At 44.6% G+C, this 23,031-nt stretch overlaps 1 protein-coding gene across 6 annotated transcripts in view; it reads right to left on the bottom strand.

Moving 5' to 3' along the window:
- The window catches only part of PLCH2 (phospholipase C eta 2), a 323,217-nt gene that overhangs the window by 5,930 nt on the left and 294,256 nt on the right, over positions 1–23,031 (bottom strand). For 5 of the 6 annotated variants that reach the window (XM_030537215.1, XM_030537214.1, XM_030537213.1 and 2 more), the window contains 6 exons: positions 22,644–22,751; positions 20,600–20,724; positions 17,082–17,166; positions 16,273–16,419; positions 14,866–14,945; positions 2,684–3,023 (listed from right to left, as the gene is read on the bottom strand). In XM_030537215.1, the coding sequence (XP_030393075.1) occupies positions 2,684–3,023; positions 14,866–14,945; positions 16,273–16,419; positions 17,082–17,166; positions 20,600–20,724; positions 22,644–22,751 (885 nt within the window). Of the gene's footprint in view, positions 1–1,963; positions 3,024–14,865; positions 14,946–16,272; positions 16,420–17,081; positions 17,167–20,599; positions 20,725–22,643; positions 22,752–23,031 lie in introns of all 6 variants that reach the window. The other variant, XM_030537218.1, reaches the window with a different exon arrangement.

Raw genomic sequence — 23,031 nt, 5'->3', positions numbered from 1 at the left:
AATTTCATGTTATGCGACTTGGTGATAAAATATAATCCAGATGTTCAGAGCAGATCCTTTAAAACAAAAGTAAAAACTGAAATTAAACAAAAGATTCAAACAGCAGCCTAATCCATGGAGGGCAAATGTGTCTGGGCTTCCCCTAGAAGCTCTTTAGGCTTTGGCTGGGGCTCTCAAAGGAGCCTGAAATAAACTACAGTGAAACTTAACAGGGGTTGGCAGTAATCTTTTCAAAAGCACCTAAGTTACACGTTCCTGAAATTTCACCCTGGATGTCTAACTCTATTAGCTGCTTTAGAAATCCCAGACATACAACCTTAAGATGGCAGATGGCAAAGACAGGGAATGGTATTGTTTGGAAATAAAAAATGTTTCCATTTTAATAATCTATGATGTCATCAGCAAGATAAGCAGATTTAAAAAAAAAAAGAAATAGAATAAATTTTAGTCATGACAGTGTCCTTTAAGAGAATTAAAGAGGACATCCATGGTAGGCTCCCACCTTGCAACACACAAATACTTCACTTTAAAGCATGTGTGTAAGTTGCACTGAAATCACATGCTTAAAGTTAATCAGGTGCTTACATATTTGCATTGTTGAGGGGCTTATAGATTCATAGGGTTTAAGACCAGAAGGGACTATTATGTTCATCTAGTCCAGTGGTTCCCAAACTTTAACAACCTGTGAACCTCTTTCACTATAATGTCAAGTCTCGTGAACCCCCTCCTAAAAATGAATATTTCCAGGGATTTTCTCCTTCACCTGAGTATAAATTATAAAAGCAGTGATCTTGGAAATATAAAATTTGTTTTTATGACATGCTTATTACACACTATTTTGTATTATTATTTATCACTGCAGTATTTTTATTACATTATGAAAATGGCAACACTCTTCCAAGATCTCACTTTCATACCTTGTATCACTTTGAATAAGGCTGTTATAAGACAAGGCTCCTATGTTTCATCAAGGAGTATCAGATGTGAAACAGAATGAAGGTATTTAAGAAGCCAACTCAGAGTTCCTCCTCCACAAGCATTCAGGTCTTGAGCAGTCCAGGCAAACAACGCATGTTACAACAAAGCTTAAACTTGTTCTTCATAATAATTTAAAAAACAATACTAGCTGCCCATTTAATTTTAAAAACAGCAAAAAATATCCACCTCCCTTTCCATTTCTTATAAGGAGTCTTGAATTTTCAATCTCCTCAGCGTGATAGATATGCTCGCTTTGATCTGCTTAGCTCTTGGAAGTCCAAGGGCTCTGGGCTGCTGATCCCATTCTCCCTAGGGACAGCTCTGTCCGCCATTAGGGAATTGTTTCCCCAAGAACCTCACGAACCCCCAGGGGTTCATGAACTCCAGTTTGGGAACCACTGATCTAGACTGACCTCCTGCATAGCCCAGGCAAGACAACCTTATCCAGTAATTCCTGCATGTAGCCCATAACTAGTAGCTGAACAAGACACTATCTAGATTGTAAGCTCTTTGGGGCTGGGACTGTCTTTAATTGTGTGTTTGTACAGTGCTTAGCATAACTAAGTCCCTGTGCACTCTACTGCAATACAGATCATAATGCCAGTGATGATGACAATAGTCAGAGTGGACAGCAGTGCTGCTTTCCCCATTCAATCTCTAAGCAATGCTCTGGTTGGGAGTCTCAAAATTTACTTAGTATCATACTAGATTCATGATTAAAATCTGCACTCCACATTCATGGATGACAGATGGATGTGCTACTGCAGATCGTTTGCTAGGTATGGAAAGGACCAGTCTAGGTCAGTCACAACTAGGGAACAAAAAGCACATTCATGCAGAAATGTTTTTCTTTCACTGAAAAAAACAAAATGAGCTACGGTGGCAAAATAAAAATGTGGGAGTGTCTAAGGGGAGGAGCTATGAGGAAGCCAAGACAATGAGGTGATGATCTAAGGCAAATGAGGTGAAAAAAATCTGGTCTTACCAGTAAAGAATATAGGGGATTTACTTCGAATCTCCTCCAATTTTTGAACGAACAAGGCATTCATTTCCCTCTGAAGGGTGCCCACTTGCCTTCGGGAATTCTCAGACAAGCGCTTGGGGAATTCTGGGCTTCCAAGACTCTCTAGACTGCTGGAGTTGGAGGATATTGAGCCATTGCTGGCTGTCACCAAGTTGACAGTGCTTCCATACTTGCCACCTGATTGGCACTGCCACCTCTGCCGGGGATGACCTTTCATCCCATGACATTTAGTTTCACCATTTTTCTTCCCTGGAGTCACAAAAGACTGAGTGCTCCTTGGTTGATCACTGGCCGTTCCAAGGCTGCTGCAAGTCTGCAAATCTGACCAAGGCCTGGGTTGCTCTGTTATACCCCAATTTTTTAGTTCTAACCTCTCGTCTCCCGTTATACTGCTATACTGATCATGGTGCAGCAGATCTTTAGCGACTGGCCTGGTAGCATGGTCACTCCACTTGCATTCTAGATCGGGGCTCTCCTTGGAACCAATCATGCATTTCATGCAATTGGTTGCCACTCCGATCCTACCAGAGCCATTGATGGCGCAACGTGCAAAGACACTCTGTTTCTCCTGCTGGTGCTCCTGAAGACGGACCCTGTTGGACCTCCGTGTGGGCTCACTGAAAGTTGCACCCCCATGAGTACGAGTTTGGTGTTTACCTTTCCCAGAACTATGAGCCTTACCTTTCAACTCTTTGCCATGTACCTCTCCATTGGCCCCCTCTCTGGGAGCCAGCGATGGAGAGGAGCTTTCCGGCTCTTTGTCAAAGCGAGGCTGTGAAGAATCTTCCAGTTCGCGGTCTTCACTGGCCCCTTCAGAGCTGTTGTCTCTGGCGTCGATAACAATCTCAGGAAAGCCTTTCTTCTTCTTCTTCTGACTCTTGGTAGGGGCGCTGGCCGTCCGCCGTAAGATGTGGCTGCTAAAGGAGTGTTTGCGATGGAGCTGACCAGCAGCATGACTGTCTAGCGAGGCCTGTTTTGGATTTCTGAGAAATAGACCTTTTAAGCCCAGAGCTTGCTTGACCTGGAAAATAAAAGAAACCCCCATAATAGAAAAATTGCATGTCTGCCCTGGCGCACAAGTACTTGAGGTGCAGTAAAGTACAAAGGAGTGTCCCCCTCCCCAATTCCTACGAAATTGTCACTGCCCAGCACCATAGCAGTTTGGAAAATGAGGGGGATAGAGAAGGCAAATGGGTTTGCAGAATTTCATCGCTGTTTTTCATTGAAATGTTGTTTTAATTTTTCCAACCAGCTTTATTCTTGTATTAATGACCCTTCCTTTAGCTTTATTCTTGTATTAGTACTACACATCTCCTTACAAGGAAATCCACAGGGGTTAGATACTGGGAGGAAAAACACTAAGGACCTGAATTCTGAAAGGTGCAGAGTACCCCAGTGCCTACTGAAAGCAGCAAGCTGTGGGGTACTCAGAAATGTACAGCCCAAGGACGAATTTCAAGGAACTTTTTCAAAATACTAGTTATTGTTTTGCTATCTCCATGGCAGAGCTGGTGGGCCAGCCCTCCAATGTGCCCACAAGTATGAATTGGTTCACCCCCACAGGCTCACTATGAGGATGCAGAGCAGAACTTGGGGGTGAGGGGAGAAGAGGCAATTAACTCATCAGTGGAATCCAGGGTAAGTAGAGACTTACAAATTTAGTGCTTTCCTTTAACAAAATAAAACTTCTTAAAATCATTAATTTATATTTAATTTTAACAAACCCTGAATGTGTTTTAATATTTAAAAATACTTTAACAGTAGTAACACCAAATGTAAAAAACATATTAAGAATGTACATCACAGCAACTTTGAATATCTCTGGTTACCCTGATCAGCCAGTTTCTTGAGTCCCACAATGATGGCACTCAACAAACGGACAACAACATTACACCTGTAATGTTCACCGCAACTTCTTCGCCGAGTGATAGTTATGGGTCTGATCTAACTCCTATTTCAGTCCACAGGATTCTTCCCCTGACCACAATGGAAGTTGGATGAGCACCTTAAACAAAAAGTAGTGGGTATCGTAAGTGAGTTACTCTCTAGCATATTACATTGCTGTATCTATCTAAGGCAAGCCATTAACCCACCCCCTGGCTCTCCAATGCAAAGCTTCCTAGAACTGGGGCAGACTATTACTCAACATGATAAAGACATCAGCTGTGCGCGTCCAGGGAACAGCTTGCTGTTCTTTCACTGCAGTGTTTTATGCAGCTGGCTTATCTGAGCACCATGTTCATCCCCGCTCTCTGCTACAGGACAGAAGGAAAGGGGAAATAGCCAATGGAAAGAGTCCCTAAGAGCTGCCCGTGTCAATTTGTGAGCCTACACACTGTGCGGCACTTTTTAAAATCAGAGGCTCCCTGAACATCTCAGTGGACCTTTCGCTAACCCACTGGGGTCGGCAGAGCCCTTGCCTCACTAAGCCAGTGATGACAGCAGGGATTTAGCCAGCCTGAGTGACTGTCCCAAGCCTCTTTCCTTTCACCCTCATCCTGGGCCACCTTTCCTTGGCAACGGACCAAGGCCATTCCCCTTGTGCCAGCGACCACCAGGAAAGACACAAAGTCTCAGAGGAGAAGGCTGCGTCACCCTACAGAGCAGTACTGCATGTAGTGGCACAGGGCTTCGCCTAGGCCCGACCAGAATACAAATAAAACTAATAATATAGATTGCAACCAAACACTTATTTTAAAAGGGTCACTTCATCGAGGCTAGGCCAGTCTGGCAGAAAAACTCAATACAGGTTTTTTTAAAAAGTCAATTAAAAAATATTTTTGCAATTAAATAAGTCACCTGTAATACTGGACACCCAGACACAACAGTGCCGGGCTCCTGCAGGAGTACCAGGCAGAAAAAGTGAATAGAAACAGGGGGCCTGTATCTCCACCGTCTTTCATCTTGTGCTGTCAGTTAACAACTGTGCAGAGTGGGTGTCAAATGCTTCCAATCAGAGTTCTCCCCTCTCTAAAGCCTTGTCTACAAGGCCACTTACAGCACTGAAACTCTTTGCTCGTGGGTGTGAAATGCCCTCCCCCCCCCAAGCGCTACAAGTTTCAGCGCTGTAAAGTGCCAGTGTAGACAGTGCACCAGCACTGGGAGCTATTCCCCTCACGAAGGTGGTTTTATTACAGCACTGGGAGAGCTCTCCCCCCGCACTGGAGCCGCAACCACACAGCTGTGTAGACAAACCCTGACACTTTGCACAGGAGTAACTGAGCACATGATGTGCAAGGAAGGGGAGAGTCAGGGTCCAAAGCAGAACTGAGAGGTGCAAACCGACTGACACGCAACAGCTGAAAACACAAACAACAGAAATGGGGTCAAGCTAAAACTGTATTTTCAAAAATCATTCCAATTTTAATCAGCCAAGGCATTCTTAGTAACATGGGTGAGGTTTCAATTTTTAAGCTGACAGTTTAATCAGACAATGCCCCTTCAATTAAAAAAAACCCCCACATTCCTCATCAAAAACCAAAATAACCCTGTAATTCAAATTGATCTTTACATTTTTTTATACCTGTAGGGAAGTCTAAAACAGCTATAAAATGCCACGTTTTGTTCTATACATACATAAGACTATCACAGGTGCCATAATAATAGCATACAGGAGACCAGGTATCCAGGCTCCAGCATCAGAAATGTTCCCATCTCAAGGACAGATTCTGTCCCTCCCCACCCATCTGAGTGCGTTTTAATCAATTCCTACCAGACAACCTCCTCATCCAATGTCCCTCATGCACATTTTCATCATTGGAGAAACACATTATAAACAAGCAAAGGCAGTCATAGCCATAATAGATACATTTCAATGCTTATCCAAATGTTAAAACACAGACAATTCCCCACACCCTCCCACCGTTGATTTACAATCCAGTGAATTTTACAAAGCTTCAGCATTCCTATAAACATTCCATGTGCACTTGCCAATCTTGACGTAACAAGCTGCCCGTACATAATAAAGGGCTCCTCTGGTTCTGATTGTGTGCTCAGAGCATCTTATACATAACTTGCTTCTGTTGATCTGCTTTAGGAATTTCTCCTCTAACCAGTTCATCCCTCCCTGAACTCTGTCACTGCAGTTTGATCAGATTCTCCTGGAGTAGCAGGATAATTTCTGTCCTCTATCTGGGGTGTAAAGAGGAGCACACATGCTCTTATCAGAGGCCCCACAGGCCAGGGCTTGAAATTTATCAGCTATTAGATAGAGTTTGCAACTGATTCAGTGTCGCTACCAGCTAGAAGTCAGCTTGCAGTCACCTTGGATCTTTTGCCCTGTGATGTCACAGAGGAGGTCACGTTTCTACAATACCATTTGTAAGTGCAGAAGTGTCAAATTTAAGTGATTTACCTTCCTGCCCTAGAACACATGGTCAGATCACCAGCATGTTCTGTTTGCTCTGCATGGCTTCAGAGCTAGGAAGCAGCTGCACACCCAGTTCAACCAGCCAGCAAGGCTGGGTTTAAAGCTGCTCTGTGCAATCCTATAAACCGAGCCCATAAAAATCATAGGTTAAGGGCCTGATCCAAAACCCACTGAAGTCAACGGTAATGTCTCTTTCAACTTCAGTAGGGTTTGGATCAGCCTTATACCTGGAAAGAGTAACCATGTTTCTGAGTGAAGAAGAGATAAGCAAGAGAAACGTACCTGTTTAAAGAAAGAAGACGGGGACCAATTATTCCCATAAGCCAACAAGGGCAGTGCAAACAGTATAGGGCAGGGAAAACTGAGGTTAAATATCAATAAGCTCTATGTGGGTAAAAGAGACCCGAAGAGCTTTGTGTAGCTCCAGACTCTCTTTCTCCAACAGAAGGTGGTCAATAAAAGAGAATACCTCACCCACCTTGTCTCTCTAATATCCTGGGACCAACTGGGCGATAAACAACACTACAAACAAATACAGCCTCTGTGATATTTAGGGCAAGAGAACAAGCTGTTAAGGGAGTTTGCGGACTCACCATCACTGGAGAAATTCAAAGCTAGGTTAAACATTTGTTGTTAAGCAACCGCATCTGCTAATAACTAGAGCGGGAAAGAAATTATACAGCCAAAATATGAAGTTTCCAAGCAGAATCCAATTGAGACAAGTTGGCAAGTGCACTCATTTACTAAATGATAATCAGACCCATTATAAAATACTTGCAAAATTCAGAAAAATCTCCAAACACACACACACAAATAACCCCAATTAAAATGAAAGAAAGTGGCCCACTGATGGAATGGGTGATGTGCAGTGAAGGGCCCCAGGTATCATTCTAGCTTATCTGGTGCATCTTTGTTAGACTCGCCATTAATGCTTGAATCAAATTACCGATTCAAGATCCCAAATCCAGTGCAAATTTGGTTTAAAAAAAATAAAAAGGTAAAAACAAGAGTCATTTAGAAGAAGATCCAGAATATTTGCTTTCAGCTCCAATTCTAGCTTTTGAAAATAGTGCTGGCCACTTCCTTCTCCAAAGCAGACCTACAGAAATCAGCACCAGAGCCTTTGGTCCTTACAGTTGACTTTCCGAAAACTTAACCACATTACGTTAAATGATATCACATACAACTGAAGGAACCGGTTTGAACTGTAGCTTAAAAAAATGAACAAAAAAAGGTATTAGGATGTAGGAGAAGAGACAGCATGTGAGAGAGAGAGAAAAAAAAAAGAGAAAGATTTTTATCCTGGATCTGCTTCATAAATGGTGGGCTCTCTGGCTGATCAATGACCCGACAAAACTGACCAAGTAAAACGTCACAATCCATGTTATATGAGTTGAACAGTTTCAAAATGCTAATAAGGAAACACCAATGCTAATGAGTTCACTGGTTAGAGGCATGCAGGTGTGTGGTGGTGCTCACTACACCTTCCTGAGTCAGGAGGGGGTACCTTCAAGGCTCCTAAAAATGCTCTGCTTCTAAAAGTAGACTTTTTTTGACATAGAGAAGTCCACTGAAATCACAAACAGACAGAGTAAAGGCAAGTAAGACACAAAACAACATTGAGGGAGGATCTAAGAAATATGCACATCTAGAAAAACATGAGAAATTCCACAATACGTGAATAGACTACAGAAGAGACAGAAACAGAAGATCAAACCTAGGAGACAGAACGGTCCATACAGAGGTTTTAGGTTAACTAGAAGTGCTGGGACACCCTGGGACGCCCTATTTTTGCAATTATGAATTATCGAAGAAACTACAATACCTAAGTTTAGGACAATGCTAGTGAAGAACAACATTTGCACTGGAGCAAATGGATCAGTAAGAATAGGCAAAACCAGGGGTTGATTATGTTGTCTGGAGACACGTGACATGGCTTTCACCCAGGTGTATGGGGAAATAATCAGATATGCGGTTCTAGTTTTGACCCATCGCTACTGATTGATAATTGTTTTTGAAAATTTGTTTGTTCCAATAATATAAACACAGCACAGAACCACCCAAAATTAACATGATCAAGGCATTTGCACAGGTTTCTACCACAGGTCAACTCAGGGTTCATTTTCAAGTAAAGTTGGTTGGAAAATGCCAAGAGGGGGAGATTAAATTTTTTGTCTAAGAATGTTCCCAATTTTTGGACAAAAATAATAAGAAGAAAACAACTCAAAGATTTTCCAACCATCTCTATTTATAAGCAACATCAGATATAAAGAGCTTGATTTTCAGAAGCACCCTCCCATTTGGTTCTTGAATAGAAACATGGGGACATTTTCTAGTACACAGATGTCTAACACCAGCAAATATTAATGCCTGCAAAGTCTTTTAGCACTTATATCCAGACAGACTTCTGCTCCACTCCATGTTTCTTTCTGAAAAACTGGAGTCAACATCCTTTCAGTTTAAAGGTTCATTCTCAGCTGGTATAAAACAGAATAGCTTCACTGGCGTCAATAAGCCAATTCCCCAGCAGGTGTAAACTTGGCATAGCTCCAATTAATACTCTGATTTACACCATCTCATGACCTTGCCCTAAATCTAAACAATAGGAACTGATCTAGTGATTTGAGACCAGACAAAACCACAGAGACCTGAATCAACATTGCTGAAAGGCTGAAATGCAGGAGACTTCAACTCTAACCGTTAGCAAAGCAGACAAACAGAAGTTGATCCAAGCATATAAGCAAGAAGTCTGAGTTAACAAGAGGTGCAGGGGTTCCGATGGACTACATGCTACAAGGCTACAGAAGCCTTGTTGACTATAGTCTTTATAATCAATTGGGAAGTGTTCCAGATGTAGATTGTGGGTCAGATACTGCCATTTTTGCTCTTGTTGAGTCTAAATGTACTCATCAGCAGGTCTGTTGATTCTAATGAGTCTGCTTACATGTCAAGGTACTACCTAACATGAGGGTAGCAGAATGTGGTCCTAAGAGACTGGGGTGAGCAGGTGTTGTGCGAGATGGAGACACAGGGCTGGCTGGAGGTATTCTGTCTCACATTCCGTAGAATATGTGATTGGAAGTGTCCACAGGCTCATTAAAAAGCTGTGTCTTTCGGAGGTGAGATCTTAGTATTACCATATGCACACGGCAAAGCTAAGGAGGCCGAGGTGGTAATGAGAGGCAACAAGAGGCATGTGCAATATACTTAGAACATGAAAAGGAAATAAAGCAATCAGAAAACAAATCAGCTCAGTAGACTGGAAGCTAAGAGATAAAGACAGGGATGAAACAGCAAGACACAACACGGGTCCTTTGATGTGCTTAACGAAAACTACTTGTGTAAGACAGCGGAGAAAAATCCAACCACCCAAAATTTCCTGTAAAGGTTTAAACAGATGAGTCATCCTGCTGCAAATTAAAATGATCTATCAGCAAGTTACTCAAGGGGAAAAAGGAGAAATCAAGAGAAGCAAATAATTATATGAGACTGACCAAGGATGTAATAACAGCGAGTGCCTGCCTTCAATTAAAGAAAGGCAAATTTCGATATGAAATAGTTTCCTGGGAGCAGTTAAACCAATAAACAGCCACACAAGAGGGGGCTAAGGACACTTCAGAGGAAACATTCACCAAGATTAGGGATGACTATGATTTAGGAGGTTATCTTCCGCTTGCTGTAACAAACAGGGTGCACTGAGGAGAGACCGTAGAACTTGACCTGTAGATGAGCAGGGCTGAAGAGACCACTTCTCTGCATCTAAGAATTATATAAGGCAAACAGATACAAAACCAGAGACCACATGCCAGTCCACCAGCAGCAAGAGGCTAGAAGGAAGTGGGCACCTTAGAAAGAAACTTAACTGGAAATTAAATGCCTTCATCTTATTGCTCTCCCTTTCCATCCCCTCTGATCCCAGCACGTGGCTGGCCAGGTGGGCACTTCCCTTCCCCATCCTCTGTGGCTGTTGCCAGGCAACACTTGAAAGAGTTTTACCCTCACACCATCAGAGGCTGGCATCAGATGCTCTCAAGCTTCCCCTCGGACTTCTTTGAACTGATACAAAGTCTTTATTGTTTATTTCGTTATTTCTTGCTGCCCTAATTAAAATCTCCTGTCACTTTCTCCAGCCTTTAATTAGGACTATGTTTAAAAGAAAAAGAAAAGAAAACCACACATTTAAGCTTTTTTTAAAAAAAGAAAGGAAAAAAGAGTTGAAAATGTGCCTTCTGAATTTAACTGATGTCCAAGTTTGAGAATGGCTGGGCATTGAAAAACAGCCCCCTGGAGGATAATGACAAAGCTCCCATTGACTTGAAGGGAGCCAAGATTTCACTCAATAAGAGAAGAATCGTAGGCTATGTCTACGCTACACCATGCTGCGTCACTACAGCCGTGCTGCTAAAAGGTGCGCAGTGTAGGCGCTGTTTGTTGGCTCTCGTGCCAACAAAAAACGTCTATCCCCAAAGAGCGGCGTTAGCATTGTCGGCAGGAGAGCGCTCTGGCTGACAAAGCGCTGTTCACACCAGCGCTTGTCGTCAACAAAACTTGTGTCTTTCAGTGGGGCTGTTCTTTTAACACCTGTGAACGACAGAAGTTTTGTCTTTCACTTGTCAGTGTAGACAAAGCCTTTGATGGCTCTGGGAAAGTTGGAACAGGAAGGGTATATGAGGCCTTTCACCTTCGTAGGTATATGTACAAAAGCTATAGCCTACGGTTGTTTTAAGGGTCTCTTCTTTCTTATCTCCCACCCTCATCCCCAGGTTTGTTTTTATTCTTGGCATCTTCAGATGGACAAAAACTAGCCTATCTCCTTTTGCCTGTTGCAGAAGAAAGGGCCAGATGTGAAGTAACTCTTATAAAGAGGGAGGAAACTCAGGAAGTAACAGAAACAGAGTAATCTCTTGATGGAACATTCCTTCTCTGTACATCCCCTCTCCAATCACCTGGGGCCATAGATAAAGCCCTGATGCTCCCCCCTCTACACCCTACAACGCCCCACCATTGCGGAGTTTGCAGTAATTAAGTGCTAAGTAGTATTTGGGAAGCACAGGATTTAAGCTCCAGAAGCTGCTTCTTCTGTAACAGGCAAAGTTTTCTGGAGCTAAATAATCACCTGGGCACTACGATCTGCAGCACTGGTAATCGTTTGGCCTTTTTCTCTCCCTTGTTTTGGGTTTGCAGCAAGGATAGCAGCAGCCGTTCCTTTCTAGGGGGTTTTTTGGCAGCAGGATGCGGGGGGGAAGACGGCAGGTCAAATATGAAGTGGACCATTCTGGGAACTGCTCCAACAACTGAGGTCCAAAAGCAAACACAATTAAACAGGTTTATAGTGGCAGGGGAGTTGTGAGTTGTGCCATCACTGACAGTCTCAGAGGCTCGGGGCCATCTCCAGTTCAGCAAAGCATCTGCGCCACAGCTAAGAAGTTACAACAGGGTCTCATGGGAACCAACAGACACTCTCGGGACATTTCCAGTGTTTCCCAGCTCAGGCTGGGTCAGAAATAGCAGACTCATATTTATGGAACTGCCTAAGCAACAGAGGTCTCACAGCCGGCCCCAGCAATAGTGTCCCTGAAAGGAGCAGGAGAAAGGAGGAGGCCTGGGCAGCTTAGCCAGACACCTTATGGTCTACACTGCAATTAAAAAAGCTACGACTGTCCTGTGACAGCTAACCTGGGCTCAGGCTAAGGGTCTGTTTAACTGTGGTGTAGACAGGCTGCAGCCCAAGCTCTGTGACCGTACCACCTCAAATGTCTACACTGCAATTAAGCTGCTCCCTAGCCCGAGTCAGTGGGCATGAGCCAGCCGCGTGTGTGTCTAACTGCAGGGTAGACATATGCACAGCGTCCTCTGATGGAGGGCAACATATTCCACGATCCCTCTAGCACACAGTAGCTGTAGCAGCACAAACACACACTGCATCAGGAGGGAGGGAAGAATGTACCTGTTTTGTAGCATTATGACTGGGGCAGGGAGGAGAATCTGCATTTAGAAAATGTTTTGCTTTGGTAAATTCTATCACTTCTCTTTCTATGACCGGCCTTCAGCAGAGTTAACACGGAGAGCTGCGGGTTGGCTGGGAGGGACACTCAGCTCAGTAGCTGGGCTAGTGGAGCAGAGAGGCACTGTTAGGCGACTGCAGGTCAGTGCAAGGGGTGCAGTCCTGAGATGCTTTGTTTCACCTTCGTGGCCCACGTCGGCATGCACCGGCCACTGTCCTGAGGGCCCTAACCATCTGTCTCTTCCAGTCTAGGTATGTGGTGGGGCAAGAGGGGCCAGGGAAAGAGGCAATCAACCTGCACATAGTGACCCCGGAATCAAAAAGAGGTTTGTGGGGTAAAACTGAATGATGCTGCTTGAATCAAAGCCAGGGAGCATGTATCTGAAAGCAGGTCCCTGGGGCAAACCACACTCTTCGCCACAGAATTATAGAAGGCTAAATAAGGTCTGATTTACACCCTGTGCAACTGCTTTGATCTCAGACACTTAGCAGCGGTAGCTCAGGCAGAATCAGTCTCGTAATAGCTATTCTCAGCCTGTCATTTATTCTCCTGTTCCTGGAGACTGGCATTAACTGGCCTGGGCATTACCAACATGTGGATGGGCTAAGGACACCACAGACTGGAGCGCCGAACACTGACCATGTTACTGCTCATTATCTAGCACCAGCCGCTTCCCTCTCATCCAAAGCTTTCAGGTCTCCTGCTCCTGAGAGCCATGATCCTCTCACGAGGCAAATGACATCCTGGGTCAGATGCTGCAGACAAGGCTGCCAGCGAAGTCAGAAAGGAGGGAGCTGTGCCTGCCGGAACGCTGTCAATTCAGGCATTAGATACCTGGGCAGTAATAGCCTGACACTCCTCTCCTTGTAGGGGCATTAACTGAAATGAGCAGTGGGATATCCCTACCTGAAACCTACCCTCTTTCTACGCTCCAAAGTGCAGCTCTCCCATGAGTTATCCCAACTCTTTCCTATTTTAGAATTCACCTAAAATAGCTACATTACTTTAAAAAAATATCCTAAAATGAGCAATACTAGAAACCTTTAGGACTCCTGGCCTGTTCAATACTGCCTCCTGCTGTCCGAATGCCGGTATTTCAGCCTGCTGCCCCTCTTTTGATCACCTTATACAAAACAACTGCAGGGATTTAGCCACGTGGGAGATGTGTAACTAAACGCTATGGACTGCAGAGGAAAGAGTCTCCGACTCAGCTATGGGGGAAGCTTGAAGCTCTTCGGCTGTACTTTCAACCTGGGAACTGTTGATATGAAATCAGAACATGTCATCAAGGCAGTTCTATTTTGACTGCATGTGAAGCAAGCCAAAGGCTGGACAGATGGATGCAGGTGAGGAGCGACCACTGAGCACCACAACCCAGGAGGGAGGCCACTTTGTGTACTTCTCAGCGCAAAGAGTCAAAGACAGACCCGAAAATGAAAGTGCAGCAACAGGGACCCAGTCTCCAAGCTGGCAACTCTTCAGCGCTATGTTTAAAATGCTAAAGCATCAGGGAGGCAGAGCGACAGAGCATTCCTGGCATAAATTCTGCAGCCAGAAAGCCTCAACAATTCAGATCTGCACTTTTAATTTAGGAGCACCAAACCAGCACTAAATGCATCAGACACACCCATATATACGCACACACATGTGCTGAAGTGCTATACCCCTGCCTATAAAACGCTATCACTCGCCAGGGTGCTGCCAACCTCTTTTGGCCCTTCCGGAGCTCTCCACCAATTACACAATGCGTCAGGGGTGGGTGCTTTAGGGGTCCTTCATTTTGCATAAGTGTTTGTATCAGTGTTACAATGGGGGATGTTCAGAAACCACCAGAAAATGCGTTATGTAATGTATAGACAGCCTGACACATTTTTATATGGTCTAAATGCTCCATTTTCTTTGGATTCCCCCACAAGGACTGGAAGACATGCCTAGTGCCTGGAGAGGCGTGTGGTGATGGAGAGAGAGCACCTGCTCACTGAACAAGCAGTTTCTCGTCAGTTTGTGCTGCTGCATCTGGTTGTATCGATAGCAGGACACTTAAGCGAAATCCCGAAGGCCTTGCTCAGACAATGGGCTGAATTCTGCCATTTCAATGAAGCCACTTCAGAGTTACACCAGAGTTCCTAGCCAAGTTTTGTCCAGTAGCCGTAAGAACTGCGTCAGGATTTGGTCCTTCACTAGGACCAAATGGAGTGGGAAGCGATGGAAGAATGCCCCAGAACCGAAGCACTGTAAGGGGAGTATCTAGATACTAGATTAGCCGTGCAATGGGGGTTCCTTATCTGGTTGTGCCACCTGCTTATGCTACATAGATGTTTAAAGAGATCTCAGGCTACTATAAAAACCTCAGAGCGGCAGTTACTTGGATTCCACAAATGGGTTAGCTTGGGCCCCACCCCGGGCTCTCCCCCTCCCTGCATGGTACAAACCCCGCCAGCATGACTACAAACGCAGGCCACATTACAGCACTGAAGTCCGTCACTCACCTTACCACAGATGTCATTAATAGCTACATGAACGAAGATGGACGCTTCTTCTATGCCTTCCAGGTACACATGCCGATAGCCTGAAACACAGCGCGAGCAGAGATGAAGGCCTCCTGTTGCGACAGACTTTCCATTTCTAACTACAGGGGTGGGGGGGAATGTTACAAACTTTCTCCTGGCCATGTCTAACCACTGAGCACTCAAGCTTGTACATCATCTTGCCACACTTGATTTGTGTAAAAGACACACACCATTTACAAAGTTTACTGGTGTTTTCCCCTGTCCATTCCTTATTAAAAAAAAAAAAGTCACACTATTTTTTTCCACTTTACACTCTTGCTGCTGTCAATTCTGCAATGTATAATTGATTAGCTTGTCCCCGGCAGGCTTGGGGCCATTATTAATACTTCAGCAGACGTTACAATCATTACCCAGATAGGGGTTGTGGGGTCCCCCACCTAAATAAACCTAAGTTTCCTCTGCTCTGATGGATAAAGAAAAAAGCTGCACACAGGATGCTTTTATGTGAAATAAGACTGCACAAAAAGCAGGAAATAGACAGAAAAAAAAACCAAAACCCAAAATACCCAAAAAATAATAACAAACAAATCCCCAGATCTCACCAGCAGCCCAACTAGCAGCCTGCTTTACATTCAACTAGCACCGGCAGTAATTGTGGCCACTAGTGAACTGTCAGCAAACACGAGACCAAATGCGACTCCAGCTTTGCTCAGGAAGGCTTTTGAAGTTTGCCCCACTGTATCTCATTTACACCGTCAAAAGCCCCAAAGCTGCCAAATAAAAATAATACATTTGAGGAAAAAAAAAAAAAGTTGTAGAACAACGGGACAGAAAGAAATAGATCATTTACTGTAGCCATTCCAGTCCAGCATGCTTAGCTATATAGGGCTTCCTTAGGTCCCTCCTGGTCCTCTGCACTTCTACCCACTAGCACTTTTAAACCTAAGCATCGTAAGACATTCATTCATTAAGCTGCAGAACATGCCTCTGATAGAGACAAGGATTAGCACCCCCATTTTACAAGTGGGAAAACTGAAGCACAAGGGACCATATTTTCAAATGAGCTCAACACCAATGTCCATACAAGTGAGAACTTCTGGACACTGAGCACCTCTGAAAATCTGGCCCGAGGAGGTTAAGTGACTTGGTCATGGTCACACGATGAGTCAGTGGTAGATGTGGGTACAGAACCCAGGAGTCCTGACTACCCAGTCTCCTGCTCTAGCCACCAGCTCACAACAACTCCCCAATGCAGATGCACATTTGTGTGCACACATGGTAAAGCTACACTGGGAGATATTTTCCTTGTCACAAAAAAGGAATTTTATAGAACAAGGCCTCAGCCAATCGATCCTGTATGTCATCAAACAGAGAGCACGGCCTTACCTGGCATCATGCTGGCAAAAGCTATCGTCCTCTGGCCAATGAAATCCCGCCCAATTGGATCATGATCCCACACCAGAAAGCGAACCAGTGCAATCTCTGGCATGTGCACTGTGAACACCAGAGTCTCCTCCCACATTGGATTGAAACCTGGGAATTGGAGAATCAGCTTTTGTTATTTATACTGCAGTAGCACCAAACAACCCCAACGATGGACCAGAAACCCTTTCAGTCCTTTCTATGTTGTTCTGAAGATACATCAATTCCTACATAATAATGGTCACTCTAATCGACCATAAAGGCTTTGGTTCTGTATTCCTTACACATTCGGAACTCCCACTCCTATCAGTGGGAGCTGCAGTGGTGTAAGAAACACAGGATTTTAATGTCTCTCAAACATTTTTATCTTCTCCGAAGGTCCACCGAATGCCAGAACAAGGAGTGATAGACCTGAGAAGTCTGGTCTGCTGGCTTCCAGTCTCCTGTTGTGACCACTACCCTTCTCTAATGAAGAGGAGTGTGATATAAATAAACAGATTGATCTGTGTGTCTGATCTCATTGCATCAAGACTGTAATTACACAACACTCCCTTACCTAGGCCCCGATTCAGCAAAACACATAGGAACGTGTGTCATTCTCATTGAAGTTAACAACATTTAAGCATGTGCTAAATGTTTTGCTGCAATGGGTCCCAAGTTTGGCCCATTTTACCTCCATGTGACAAAATGACCCTTCGAACGTCATGTCCAAGTGTGTACGAGATGGCAAAAGTGAAACAAAAAACAAACAAACACCCAAACCACGGACTTACCATTATCATCAACTACTCTAGTTTGCTCTTTGTAGCAGTCCACTGGTAACCCTATGATCTCTACCTCTACAAATGGATCTATAATCTGGAAACGAGAAAGGAAAGAATATTTTAAAAAATGAAAACAAGAGAGAAATCAAGTAATATCCTTATCTTCACCACACGGGCATCACACGCTATTGCAGATGAAACAGGAAGGGTGACATGGGTAACTTGCTGCTTTGCTGCTAAAAGATGCAGGACTATATCACATTAAAAAAATATAATAACCTTCATCATCATCATCATGTGACCACTTCCCCATTGATTCAAAATGGGTGTTACAGCTAACAGCAAGTTAACAGTTCTCTCTGTTTGAATATCTTTCATCTCAGTGTACGTCTAAACAGAAGCTTTAAAAATGTCTTCAGGGTGGTCACCATTGCAAATCAGTTGTAAAGAGACAACTTGCAAGACAACATAAACTGAGCGAGTGCAGGGAACGTCTGGTCGTGGAAGATCTGGGTGACTAAGGAAGCAGCCTGGTCCAGTGGATAAAACAATGGACTATGACTCAGGACATGCAGGTTCTGTTCAAGTCTCTGACTGTGGGCAAATTACTACTGCTCTCTGTGCCTCCGTTCCCACTCCTGCTATCTGTTTAGACTTAAGATCTTCATGACAGGGCATGTGTCTTGCTGGGTGTTTATACCTGCCTAGAACAATGGAGCCGTGATCTCAGTTGGGACCTCTACAAACTAAAATTAACAATAGTGGAGATGAAAAATAGTAACTCAGCAATTAGTTAGAGCCTAGGAAAGCTTGCTACTGCTTTCAGTCAGTGTATGCTGAACACAGAGCGTGTACAACCACCAGTCAATACAGTCCCAGGAAGGGGAAGAGCCTTTCAAGTAATTGCTGCCCACAAAACTGACAAAAACGATAAGGAAGCATCTCAAATCTGAGACCAACTAAACTGGGATGACAAAACAAACAAACAAAACCACAGAGTGGCTGGACTGAGTAATGGTTGAATGCCAGAGTTTTGGTGTTCAGCAGAAAACAAATCTTCAGCACAGGGGATACTTTGTCACTGCAGAAAAACACAAGCGTCTTAGCTCCCTTCCTTACTGCTTGCAAGAAAGCTGAATATTCAGTATATATGATCCTTGTTCATATAACTGTATTCTGCAAAAGGCTCTGGGGCAGGGCCTCTCTTTTCACAACATGTATATAGTACCTAGCAGAACGAGGCCCATATAATTGATTGGGGCCTCTAGGTCCTACCATCTGGCCAATAAAATAAAGGGTGGAGTTTCCGAAAGCAGCTAAGGGCTTGTTTGCATTTGAAATTCTACAGCAGCGCAGCTGCAGCATGTCACTGGAGACATTACCTGTGCCAATGGGAGGGGTTCTCCCATCCCTGTAGTTAATCTACCTCTTTGAGAGACAGTAGCTAGGTCAACGGAAGAATTCTTTCATTGACCCAGCACTGTCTGCACAGGGAAGTTAGGTGGGCTTAGCTACATTGGGCAGGGGTGGGTGTTTTTCCATGCCCTGAGCAACGTAGCTAGGTCAACCGAACTTTAGGGTAGGTCAGGCCTAAGGGACTTTAGGGCACATGGGTCAATGGTGTTTCTAAGTCATTTAGGGTATGTCTATGCTGCAGTTAAACACCCACAGCTGGCCCGTGCCAGCTGACTCAGGCTTGTGGAGCTGTTCCATTCCATTCAAACTGGAATTTTAAAATTCTTAACGTTTCAGTGAAAGCCTTGACGCCCTGCTATATTTCAGGACAATGCACTGTGTAAAGATTGACGTGAGCTGTGAAACTGGGATCCTTAAAGATTAGAGTTAGTCGAAAATTTTCTGACAGAACTATTTGCTGCTAGAAAAAGCAGATTTCTACCAGATATAATGACCATCACGGGTGTTGGAATCTGGAGTTTTGGGGCAACACCCGCTCATTATTTTTTGCTTTTCTCCACCCTCAACCTTTTCTCTGTTTTATTTTTAAAACTTTATTAGGAAACTATCCCTGCCAAAAGGACCCACTTGTCACCACCCTCTGCTTGGGACACCACAAACCCCTCCAGAAAATCTAACTGTGATGTCACAAAGTGAGGTTTGCCTCACTTGAGGGCGGGGAATACACAGGCAGGAGAGAAAGGAGATGAACATTCTCTCCGAGGAGAAGACAATCTGTGCACAGCCTAAGTGCCCTTGGCAATTAAAAAGGGAAGTGAAAGAAAGATGTTGACTCATTATTTTCTACGTGGAGCCCATGGCCCATTAATCTTTCAATATTAGCAGCTCCTCCCATCCCACCAATAAATACCGTTTGTACTACAGGAGCACCTAGAGGCTGCAACTGAGATCAAGGCCCCATTGTGCTAGGTGCTACACAGATGCAGAGACAGTCCCTATCCCAAAGAGCTTTCACTCTCTGCACACAAGACAGACAAAAGGCGGGAAAAAGGGAGACTATTATCCCCGCTTCACAGACAGGGACCTGAGGCACAGGGAGATTATGTGACTTGCCCAACAGGGAGTTTGTGGAAAGCAACAACCCAACAATTCAACCGCACACCATCCTGCTGCTTCTGGCCAGAATCTTCTTTTGGAATATGAAAGCCATTCCAGCCTCGCACCTGGATTATGACAGCCATTCCAGACTGATCCATCTCTCAACACTAAGCATTCAGGGAAAGAGTATTTCAAAGTATTCGTGCCAAATCCAAGCATTTCAGAACCACTCAGAGGTTCCGTTCTAGTTCTAATTCTAATGGGCTAAAGGTTCCAGGGGAAGTCTTACTTGGAGCCAATTGTTCGGTGTTCGTCTTTCCTGAAGACTAAAGTTTAATTAATAAAGGCACACTGGCCACACTCCACAAGCTTCAATTCAGAGCAGCAGAAGAAATAAAAAGCCCCAACACTGTCAAGAGGCTAAATTTTTTGCTCATTACAGGCTGGCTGATTCTGCTTCAATCAGAGTTGCCAGAGGCTTTCAAAGAACAAAATAAACTGCCACAAAATACACACACACACTAAGCCAAACCAAACCAAAGAGGGGGTGAGCAGAGAAGGCACACAATGCGCTGTGCTGGGGAGTGGGAGGCTGGGAATAGCATTCACACAGGCAGAGGACAAGAGGGACCCTCAAGTAGCTTCATTTGTCTTGCTGACGAGCTCAGCAGTTCTGTGCACTTTTAGGGGACGCAGGGTTTTGCTGGCTCTGTCTGGGAGTTTAAGTGCGCTGCAGTGAATAGGGACCCATCACAGTGATTGAGCATCTTGGCTTTTCCTACACATCCTAGAGGCACCATATGAGAATAAAGCAAAACAGACTAGCTCTACAATGCTTAAGGGAGGAAAGGCACCTGGTGCTCTTGGAAGCTAATGAGCTGCATGATATATTCAAAGTGAAGCTCAGTGTTTCCCATAGAAACAAATGCAAAAAGTTAAGGCCTTGTCCAGAGCAGCTCCCAAACAGACACTCTCAGATATGAGAGCCTCATTCCCCGCTCAGCATTCCCCACCTCTCCTCTGTCTCCCAGCATGGAGTCCCGGGGCTTCGGTAGCTGTTGCCCGCTGATTATCCTCAACACCAGCTGCTTCTTCAACTGATTGGGGAGCGGGTCTTCAGAATTTGGGTTAAAGACACCTGTGGGGGCAAGAATCAACATAAAGGAGGACTGGCACTATTTTATGGATGGTGACATTTTCCTCAAGTTCTTCCTCTCTCTTTTCCCAGTGTATTTGACTCTACAACCAGTTGTTACAAACTGTACTTAGGAAGGTGCCCCACCCAGTCCCCTCAAGCACCTATAGGTACAAACATCCAAAAATGCACCATAGTCATTAACATCTTTACAAGCAGGTAACACACTGGCACAGCATTTTGGATACTTTTCAGCATAGGGAACACCAAGGACAAGTTAATTGCTTACAAAGGCCATTGGGAAGAGCTTTAGATGCAAACATTGCATGTTACCAAATTAATCACCAGGTAGTAGGTTACTGATCTGATGGCACTGAGAGGTGGGGCCAAACCGAAAGTTGGATCTGAACAACCCATAACTTTGTGTGGTGGATTTCACACAAGGGCTGTTTAATTGCAGGGTAGACATTCTGGCCTGGGCTGCAGCCTGACCCCTGGGACCCTCCCACCTAGCAGGGTCATAGAGCCCGGGCTCCAGACTGATCCTGAATGTCTACACTGCAATTAAACAGCCCCTTTGTCCAAGCCCCGCGAGCCTGGGTCAGCTGTTGCAGTCCAGCCACAGGTTTTTAACTGTGGTGTAGACATTCCCTCCGTTACTTAGAAACCCAAGTCCTGCTGACTTTCAATAGGACTTGTGGCTCCTACATCACTCAAGTAGTTTTGAAAACCCCACCCCAAAGTCTGATGATTATTATGACAAACAATTATATAAACCCACATACAGCAGGACCAAGAGATGTGTCTCCTGTGAGGGCTGGGTCCCAATCCTTGCACCACTTTGGATACCCGTCAATGCTATGCTAGCTTTATTTACTACGGAATCTCTCCAGTAGGATGACGTTTGGTTCCCTGTGCTATGTTTTGTGGATTTAGATGGAGAGCAATTTGTCACCCCTCGAGGCTGCAGAGCCTGCCCAACTTACATTTACCTGTCAGCTGATTCTCTTTAACGAATCTCAATTTAGAATAAGGACAGTGCTGTGGGGGTTTGTGAATTCTTGCCTGACCTGGCTGGGCTGAAGGGGAGAAGATGGTGCCTTACAGAGTGAAAGCCTTATAGAGATCCAGGAAAGGGATATTTGATATACTGAGCCCAACCCCTCTATCACTGTGGATGCGAGCAGTGGTTAGTGTGTAGTGGTGGGTGTGTAGGTTCCTTGCTGCAGTCATGCATACTAAGACACCGTCCCTGGAGCAATACAATCCAAACTCCATTCAGGGGAAAACCTTCACAACCCCAGCCGATGGAAATCTGGACGCTGTAGAGAGGATGAGTCTTTCTCGTGTGTGGGGAGAGACATGGGCCTCATTTAGCTTTCACTTATCTGTGACTACCTTAGATGACGTTTCATGTGCCTATAGTTACACACAGCCCACGTGACACTACACGCAGTCTCTACTTTCAAGAAGTAATAACGAATATGGTGCATGTATTGCAGGAAAATTAATCCATCCCAAGGCCTTCAGAGACACTTGGGGATACTGGGCCAAACCTGCTCTCACTTGCACCAGTGTAATTCAGGAACAATTTCACTGATGTCAATGGTGCTCACGCCAGTGTAAGAGCAGGGTAAGGCCTGAAGTTTCAAAGGGCTTCCTAAAGCTGGAGGAAAGCGCCCAGCAGCTGTACACGTACTGTACACGTACACTCCCCTACCACTCGCACAACTTCGGAAACCGCTGGAAAAATCAAGCCCAAACATAACGAGTTACTGACTCTACTGCTTCCATTCCCATCGTTTGCTGGCACATCCCACAAAGCATAGTAGTGCCACGCATCTTTCCCGTATAAAGTATCGTTCCCACCCCCAGGAACCTTCATCTCCCTCTGCAGTCCTCACTGGCTGGCTTTTCCTTACCTTGACACATGCACTTCGGTTTGAGGATATAGCCACAATTCCCATTGGCATTGAACTTGGCCCGGTTCAGCTGCAGCATTCTCCCCTCTGACTGATAGTTTAATGCAACTGTTGCAAAGAAGGACGCAATGACATTAAGTCTGTTGAGAGCATTCACAGGAAAGAAAACCTATGCATGTTTTAAACTTTGTTCTCTGGTGACAGAGAGACAGAGATGTTGGAACAGGGACTCTCTTCTCCTTATAAACCGAAGATAACATAGCTCCAGGGACAGAGACTCCCAAGAAGAGTTTTTCCTCCTGTCTGTAGGGTTTCTTGCATGTGGGCAGGAGGGCATTGCTTTCCATGTCTCAGCCACCAGTTGCCACTAGGCATATGCATACTCAAG

Source organism: Gopherus evgoodei, chromosome 18 (genome assembly GCF_007399415.2).
Source record: "Gopherus evgoodei ecotype Sinaloan lineage chromosome 18, rGopEvg1_v1.p, whole genome shotgun sequence".
Lineage (NCBI taxonomy): Eukaryota > Metazoa > Chordata > Testudines > Testudinidae > Gopherus > Gopherus evgoodei.
Note: the sequence above shows the minus strand (reverse complement) of the source record. Positions and strands in the feature narration are given on the sequence as shown.